This window comes from Bubalus kerabau, chromosome 1 (assembly GCF_029407905.1).
Source record: "Bubalus kerabau isolate K-KA32 ecotype Philippines breed swamp buffalo chromosome 1, PCC_UOA_SB_1v2, whole genome shotgun sequence".
NCBI classification, from domain to species: domain Eukaryota; kingdom Metazoa; phylum Chordata; class Mammalia; order Artiodactyla; family Bovidae; genus Bubalus; species Bubalus kerabau.
This window is the reverse complement of record NC_073624.1, coordinates 28,008,587-28,018,137: the sequence shown is the minus strand read 5'-3', so window position 1 is coordinate 28,018,137 and position 9,551 is coordinate 28,008,587. Positions and strand designations below refer to the sequence as shown.

The 9,551-nt window shown below is 37.5% G+C and overlaps 1 protein-coding gene across 1 annotated transcript in view; it reads right to left on the bottom strand.

Moving 5' to 3' along the window:
* Positions 1-7,648: 7,648 nt before the first annotated feature.
* Positions 7,649-9,551, bottom strand: part of DERA (deoxyribose-phosphate aldolase) — a 116,011-nt gene continuing 114,108 nt past the window's right edge. The window contains exon 9 of the mRNA XM_055571140.1: positions 7,649-8,346. Within this exon, the coding sequence (XP_055427115.1) occupies positions 8,290-8,346 (57 nt within the window). The 3' untranslated portion in view covers positions 7,649-8,289. The remainder of the gene's footprint in view (positions 8,347-9,551) is intronic.

Below are 9,551 nucleotides of genomic sequence, written 5' to 3'. Positions count from 1 at the left end.
TACAATGAACAACCCTTTCTATTCAAATGTAATATTCATACAAATTCCAAATCCTTGACCTCAAAGGCAGCAGATTACAGAAAGTTGCAAACCCTAAGAAGACAGATCCATAAATTCTATGGATCAACTGGAATAAGTACACAGACTGGCAACAGGTATTTTTACTGGACCCAGTTTGGCATAATAAAGCAGGGGAGGTAGAGCTAAAAAAAATCATATAGAACCCCCCATTATTTGCAGAAAGCAGCCTGTCGTCAAGGCAGGGTCAGAGAGCAAGAATGCAATCAGAGACGCCTCAAAGCCAATGATCTCTGGTAGCTAGGGAGAGTTAAGGCCAAAAGAATTCACTCAAAAATACAATCTTATATCATGAGGAACTTACTTGTCTGTGAACAGCAAGAATTCCTGCCTGGTCTAGAACCTGGACATGGTATCTCTCCCACACAAATCTCTTGTCAGTAGCTTGTCCAGAAAAAACTTTGTCTTATTAAAATATGAGCATCTAGGCAAAGTTACTACAAGAAAATAAAAGAAAAAATAGATACAATGGAAGATAAATACATCTTTCATTGTAGAACAGGAAAAACGTTTCCATATAGTAGACAAAAATTGGGCCAAGCATACTGCCATAAACTTGGAAACAAACAAAAAGACCAAACTAAAGCTACCATATCTATAAAGAAAGAGCTCATATCAAATATACAAGAGCTCAGGGAAGCTGCGGTAAGATAATGGGAAGTGAGATATGATTTGAAAGAACCCAGGAAACAAATAATTCACTGGCAGCAACCAGATTTTGCAAAAAAACATGGAAAGAAACAAGAGTGTCAGAAATAAACAAAAAGAAGAAATGGAAAGTTCAAAGTAGAAAAAAAGAAACTTAATTAGAAAAAAATAGTAGCAAGACAGGACAGATTAAAGAGGTCTTAACACATATAGTAACTTAGTATCCTGATGAAGATGTAAAACATAACAACATAGGAAAAAAGCTAAAGATAAACTTCAAAGTAACTTTCTAGAAATACATCATAAACCTACAGACTGAGAGGGCATGCTGAACTACAGGAAAATTTGACACAAAACATTCAACACTGTTTTAGTAAAGTTATTGGAATTGAAAGAAAAAAACAAACAAACTTGTGAATTAAGGCGAAAAGTTTGAGTCAGAATGTTACTTTCTACAATAATGTTTAAATGGCAGAAGACGTTGGAGCAGTGGTACAAAGCCCTAGCGGATATAAACTGCATGGTTTAAGAACTGTACACAAATAGTCATCAAAGCATAATGAAAATGGATATTTTTGAACTTGCAAACCTCAGGAAACACTCCCTAAGCCCTTCCCCAAGAAACTACTACAAGCCAAACTTTGAAGAGCAAACAGATAAATGGAATACTGGTCCTAAGTATTGACCTCATTAAACTGTAGGACTAAAACGAAGACAATTTCTGGAGATCACGGTCACAGAATAGAATTTAAATGTTATAAACCTAATGATGTAGAAACAATACAGCCAAGGTCTGGAGAGAAAGAGGCCAGATGGTGGGTAGTAATGTCAACCTGATGATTTTCTCGTCTGGTAGAGCAGAGGATTGAAAGATGATTGAAGCTGATAAATCATATAATAGAACTACAAGTACATTTCAAAATCTAAATATGAATGAAAAATTATGTAATCAAGAGTCAGGTGACTCTGGGAGAAAGTAGAAAACACTAATTTTACCATTACTCATGGCAGGAAGTCAATAGACAGCTGCCTGCTGCTGCTGCTGCTAAGTCGCTTCAGTCATGTCTGACTCTGTGCGACCCCATAGACGGCAGCTCACCAGGCTCCCCTGTCCCTAGGATCCTCCAGGCAAGAGTACTGGAGTGGGGTGCCATCGCCTTCTCTGAGATAGCTGCCTAAAGAAACCTAAGTTTAAGTATTTTGGGGAAGAAACACTGTCATGTATCACTGGTGAGAAAGTATAAAAAGGATACCATAGGCTATCTCTAGACTGTTTTATGGGCCCAAAAGACAAGGGGCAACTTTGCAGAGTTTAGCTTTGGGGACTGACTAGAAGTGAATGGAGCTTCCCTGGTGGTTCAGTGGTAAAGAATCCACCTGCCAATGCAGGAGACTTGTGTTCAATCCCTGGGTTGGGAAGATCCCCTGGAGAGGGAAATGGCAGTATTCTTGCCTGGGAAATCCCATGGATAGAGGAGCCTGGCAGGTAATCCATAGGATTGCTAAAGAGTCGAACATGATTTAGAGACTAAACAAAAACAAAGAAGTGAAAATACAGTTGAGAGGAAAGACCACAAACCATCTCTCCAGCATCAACTTGTTATATTATTGTGGACAACTATTATGACTGGTGACCATCCAACACCTTTTGAATACTATCTTGCCACCTCCTCACAAAAGACCAAAGCTGTTGGCCCAGATTCCTTTACAGTTCGGAAAGGAATGTGACTGAGGCTCCAACGACCAGACACAACTCCACAGGGGTTTGACACCCAAGAAAGCATCTTTGGCCACTGGGATAAATGAGCAGTTCAGCTTTCAGGGGTGGCAAAGACAGAGGTTCTAGGTTCAAGGGCCCAGAGATGCTAAGAGTAAGTCACCCATGGAGCAGATCTTAAGATTCTGGGTGCTACTCAGAGCTTGCTGTCTCTGTGCCTATCCGGCCTTCCTAGATATTCTGTAAGGCAGGGGTCCCCAACCTCTGGGCAGTGGAGCAGTACCTTCAGTCACATCAGCGGCGGCATTAGATTAAAAATAAAGTGCATAATAAATGCAGTGTGCTTGAATCATCCCGAAACCATCCCCTCCACCACTGGCCAATGGAAAAACTGTCTTCCACGAAATTACTCCCTGGTGCCAAAAAGGTTGGGGATCGCTGCTGTAAGGTACTCAGTATGATTTTTAAATAAATTTATTTTCTGCTTAAGCTAGGTAGGAGGGATTTCTGTTATTTGCAACTAAGAACCATGCTCGACTATGTATAGTACCAGCAGAACACATATTTGAAAAGAAAAACAAAAACAAATTTTAAACACCTATTAGCCTTGAAAAAAACCAAGAACCTAATGTTTTCACTGGCTCCTAGTCACTTACACACAGTAACTTCACACTAAGATGCTAAGTATCTGTGAAATGTCTCTCTCCTAGGACATGGTATCTGTTTCAAATATTAAAGAATGGATTCTGTTAAAATACATCTTGCTTTTAAGTGCAATTATCCAAGAATCACCAAAAGTTAAAGCATTCTAAAGAGGTAAATTCAAATACCACCAAGTCTTACTATCTTGGCTTGCTGAAATCCTTTGCAAGATTTTGTGGATGATTCTACACTCATCTAAAATGTTTATGCTAGGCTCCAAAGCTTACTTGTAAGCCCAAAGTTTGATCCAGTTCATTGCCTACTGTGAAAGGATTAACAGATAATGTTATTCCATTCTCCCTTTTGTTCTCCACTATGAAAAGCAGTAAAAAATACACATTTATCCTGGCATCTTGTGATAAAGAAGGTCTGCTGTTGAATGGATACATTTATGTTGGAATCTAGGTGTTGAATACAGTGGTTCTCAAAATGGGTTCCAGGATCAGAGCATCAACATCACTTGAAAATTTCTTGGAAATGAAAATTAAACTGAATTGGAAATTCTAGGGGTGGGGTCCAGAATTCTGTGTTATAAACTCTCCTGGTGTTTGTGTTCTATGTGTTTGAGAACCACCTTCTTTGGCAGCACAACAAAACCACTCCAATCAGAGTAGAATTAAATTCTGAGGATGGAATAGCAAGTTGCACCTTCTCAATTACACATTTCAGGGTATTAAAGGAGTTCTTTTCTAGAACTAACTTAACTTCACATGCAGCACAAATTCACTTCTTCACTGAGGAGAAATGAAATGTTATGCCCTTTGGAGCACTAGAAAAAAATGTAGGAGGTGAAATCCATTTCTGCATTTGCTTTCCTCATCATGCTCAAGAGTCTTGATTCTCAAAGGAAAATAGATATTTTTACAACCACCACCAAATGATCCTTTCCAGGACTCTTGGTTACTAAGATCCCATATGGTATCTTTTCCTGGGACTGTTAGACCTCAGTTACTCTTCAGTCTTCTCCTTAGGCTAAATAATCCCAGTTCCTTTTACCTTTATTTAATACTTTTTAAAACTCATCATCCCTTTCAAGCTATGGAGTGAAATATGACCTCATTTGACTGTTCAATTAAATTGAAACGCATTTCTTGTCACTGAACTATAGAAATTAATGTCACAAAACCTAAGTTTCTCATACTCTACGTATGTTTTATAGTACGAGATGTACTTCTTAAAAAGTCAAACTTAGGTTTGTCCTTTCTAGATATTCTTATTCCTCCTCTTCACCCCATTCCTCTTCCTAAAAAAAGTTCAGTTCATGGTAAGGTCACTAAATATTCTGTATATATTGGATTAAACATTCTGATCCTCATTTGCCCTATTAAATAAGAACTGACCAGATGGATATTCCTCTGACTCTCTCTCCTGAGCAGGGTTTAGTTAATTAAAAATGATTATTTTTACTACGTATTTTATATATCAGCCAGATGTTACCTGTGGTCATTTCTGGAAAGGATCATTTGGTGGTGGTTATAAAATAGACATTTTCCTTTGGGAAGCGAGACTCTTGAGCCCAATCAAGAAAACTAATGGAGAAACGGATTTCACCTCATACCTTTTTCCTAGTGCCCAAACAGGATAACTTTTCATTTTCTTTGAAAGTAGGATCTATTAAAATTCTGTCTTCTAACTCTGCAGTCTTGCCCTACTTATGTTGTATCCAAAAAGGATCAATTGATTTAGGAAGAAAAATTAATGCTGGTTTCCGTCTGTACCAGAAGTGTAAATTGACTTTTCCAAAGAAACTGATTTGGTTTCTCTAGATCTGGTTTAAGACATATATAGGTACGACACAGCAACTGTTCTGCTCAGTCAGGACAGGGACTCCTGTCACTGTCATGACGGCCTTCCAGATAGATTTGTAACAGTTTCTGCTTTTGCACAGGTCTCCTTAGAAGCTACAGTTCATGCAAACTAATTTACCTGAATTTCCCATTAGTGCTAAAATACTCCAGAATGAGGCAAAGATACTGTAATTACAAATCTGTTTTGTGATTACACTGTCATTTTCTCTTCATCTGCAGACAAGCTAGAAGCTAAACAAGTGCCCCCTCTTTTTTTCTTAAAAGCAAAACAAACAAAAATAAAGCGATGTTCAACTTTCTTTTTTAAAAAAAAAAACATCAATTCTTGACATCACTCAAAATTCTAAAAGTCTAACAGATTAAACAAGCCACACTAGGGACTTCCCTGGTGGTCCAGTGGTTAAAGACTTCACTTTCCAATGCAGGGGATGTGGGTTCGATACCTGGTTTGGGAGCTAAGACTCCACATGCTTCACAGACAAAAAACTAAAACATAAAACAGAAGCAACACTGTAGCAAATTCAATGAAGACTTTAAAATGGTCCATGTCAAAATATTTTTAAAGAGAAAAATAACCACACTATCACTTGGTTTAGATTTAGAGTTGGTCTTCTCTATACCACCATTTAGATGACTAGAGACAAATGTGAATCTTTCAAAAGTCTGACACTCACATGGTAACAAACATAATCATTTGGTATGGCAGAGCGTATGAACAAGTAAGACACATTTAATTCCAAAGCCCTGGCTACATCTTGTAAAGTATCTCATGGCGTGAGGTGGATCTATTAATAGGTTCTGGGCTCAGTTCTGATTTTCTACATCATCTTGCAATACTGACTTTCTCACTTGGAATTTTTGAAAACACAGAACTAGATATTCTCTAAAGTCTTCTTAAGCCCCTAAGTGATATGATGGGTTGTTTGTTTAAAAATATCTTTCAGGCTTAAATTCTGCTTTCTTGAACCACTGCAACAATTTTTACAGAGGAAGGGGTAAGGGTGGGGTAGGAGTTGCTTTCATTAACTTACAAGCTTTAAATACAGAACACAGTGACTCATTTTCTGATTGTATAAAGCATCTGCTCCCTGTGTCCCAAAGTACACAAATCTGCTTGCAGTAAATCACGGTCGCCTCAGAAATGATCTCTTCCTCTTATGTTTTCATGGCAATCCACATTTACTAGTGTTTTCCTATTGAAGTCATCTGCGGTACATTTGATTTCAAGAGCCAGGTAAGGGGCAGACATTCCTGACGAAGGGGCTGACAGTCCCTAGAATAAATTGTCCTCCCAAATATATGATTACTTACCTTTAGATCAGGGCATGCTCATCAGCCTCTAATAAGTTTGAGAGACTCACCAGTCTTAATTTCCTATGTGAATCTATAATTGTCCGCAGAGGTCAATTTCAGTGGATGCCTCATATAAATTAGAATTGAAGATAATGATGCCTGTTCACTTGATCAACTGAAATGACCAGCTGGGTTTAATGGGAGGAAAACAGAAACCCCTGTGAAATTGGAATAGCTTCAAAGGTGAGGGAATGTAATTATTTTTCTGCAAAGTTTCTTCTCCAAAGGTGACTGGCCATTGTGCTGGTGGGCATGTGGACCAGCATGTTATGATGGTAGAAACAGCAATCAGAGCCACTGACCACATCCAGAGGCGTAAGTCAAAAGTTTGCTCTCTGCTAAGCTGTGGGGGAAAGCAGCATTTCTTCTCCACTCTTATTTTTCATTATTTCATTCACAGTTGGAGAGGTGCTTTGAGTGACGTGTCTAATTGACTTCTGAGAGGCAAATTCTAATTTAGGTTGCTGCAAAAGTGTTTTTTCTTTATAGCCATAAACTATTATCTTAGATCTGTTATCATTATCTTTAGGGTAATATAATTTGAGGTCTGAACAAATCTTGGTATCACCTGCACCAACTCCTTTAACCTTACAGATGAAGAAACTGAGGCTCAGGCATGTGAACAGACAGGACTAAGGTCACAAAGCTAGAAAGAGGAAGAGGCGGGCTTAGAATTCAGCAGATGAAAAGACAAAACCAAAACCGATTCCCAGTCCAGTGTTCTCCACTTATGAGTAGCTGGAGACTTGTTTAGGGAGGAAAAAAAAGATGCTCTCCATGAAAATCACCATTTAAGAAAACTTAATTTCTACAAAGGTGGGAGGAGGGGCGCTGAGAGAGACAATGAGTAAACGAACCAGTAGCCCCCAAAGCAGATTACTGGTCCCCACAGCTGACTGGGGCTCTGGCTATGTGTCTCTGAGGCCGGGGGACAGTTGTACGTACCTGCGGTGACAGCAGAGACTCAGGAGCCATGCTGCCTGCCTGGGGTTGATTCTTGCCTCTGCTAGTTCTGAGCTCTGTGACCTTTGGCAAGTTGCTTAAGCTCTCTGTTCCTCAGTCCCTCATCTGTATAAAAGGATGATAGCATCAATACTGACTGTTGTGAGGATTCAAAACCTTACTATACTAACCTTACTATACCAAGAGATTAAATAAAGGCTAAAGTAAATTGATATACATAAAGAGCTTCACACATATGTTAGGGTCTGCTGTTTCTTTCCTATTCACTTTACCAGGAAAAAGTTTCAGAATATAAGACGTAAGTGGTACTTGTCAATAATGTACATAGGTGCTTTATCGAGACAAAGACACAAGGACTGTACTAGAGAGACTTAGAAAGTCATGGATAAAATCTCTTTTTAAGTTTAATAGATTAACTTTTCCCTATGTATTACTATAATTTAAAGTTTTTTTAATAAATGATAGGAATGTTTTCATTAAAAATATTCAATGATATCCATAGTTTCATATAAAATGACAGATATTTCATTAGCAAAACAATTAGTAAAAGAGCATTTCTGTTGCGAAAATTAAAGACAAATTATCATGGCAGGAAATTCGTGTTGAGTGATTAGGAAATTAGTCCTGAAATAGTTTGGAAGAGCAAGAGAAGTTCGGGGTGCTTCATTTTCTTTTGCTGCATAGTGGTTCTTGGGCAAGTCAATATTTGCTCCCTTAGAATTTAACATTATCAAAGCTATCATTAACATTTTACTCAGAGTTCTTTAAGAGAAAACCTTTGCAACATTAACCCTGGAGATATAGTAATTCAGATCATTTCAGATATGCCTGAAATGGGGACCATGTGTAGATTAGTTGGTTTTTTTCCATTCATTCTTTAAGCTAAATTCAATGGAAATTTTAAGGGCGGGGGGTAAGTTATCTATCCCCCCATTTTTTCATTAAATAACTTTAGCAATCACATAGAAAGATAATTTTTACACATTGTTGCAAAGGACGTTTTTGGAATTTGTTGATTATCTAAGACATGGGGAGGTCATGGTAGGCTGCGTATCTTCCAGTCACGTGATGGTAAATCTGTAGGGAAAGCAGAGTTTAGTCATCAGTTATTATATTCCTATTCATATCAATTAATAATGACACTATTACATAATGATTTTAGTTAATATTTCATTATGAAGCCCCACTGTTATGTACTTCAGCAGAATCTCCTTCCAACTTTACTTTAGGTGGAAGTTCGCTTGGAAGAAGGCAGGTGGGGTATGATGAGGTCAATGAACTGAGTTTTCATCTCTTTGTTCTCACAGTCCAATAAATGCCTTTTTAAAAAAGTAAAATTGAAGTTGACTTACAATGGTGTGTTAGCTTCAGGCATACAGCAAAGTGATTTATATATATATATATATATATATATATATATACATATATATACACACACACACACAAACATATTCTTCTTCAGATTATTTTCCATTATAGGTTATTACAAGATATTGAATACAGTTCCCTGTGCTATACAGTAAATCCTAGTTTCTAATCCATTTCATGGATAGTAGTTTGTATCTGTTAATCTCAAACTTGTATATTACTCCCACCTCCCCCTCCCCTTTCCCCTTTAGAAACCAAAAAGTTTGTTTTCTAAGTTGTAAGACTATTTCTCTTTTGTAAATAGGTTCATTTATATTATTTTCTTAGATTCCACATATAAGTGATTTCATAAAATATTTGTCCTTCTCTATCTGACCTACTTCACCAAGTATAATAATCTCCCAGTAGATCCACATTGCTTCAAATAGCATTATTTCATGCTTTTTTAATGATTAAGTAAGATTCTATTGCATATTATGTACATATATATATATATACACACACATCTTCTTTGTCCATTCCTCTGTCAATGGACATTTATGTTACTTCCATGACCTGGCTACTGTATGAACATCAGTGTGCACGTATGTTTTTGAATTTGTGTTTTCTCTGGATATAATGCCCAGGAGTGGGATTGCTAGACAATATGATAGCTCTATTTTTACTTTTTTTAAAGGAACCTCCACAGCGTTTTCCACAGTGGCTATACAAATTTACATTCCCTCTAACAGTGTAGCAGGGTTCCCTTTATTCCACACCCTCTCCAGCATTTATTTGTAGATTTTTTGATGATGGCCAATTTGATAATGGCAAGAATACACAGAAGAACTATACAAAAAAGATCTTCATGACCCAGATAATCACGATGGTGTGATCACTCACCTAGAGCCAGATATCCTGGAATGTGAAGTCAA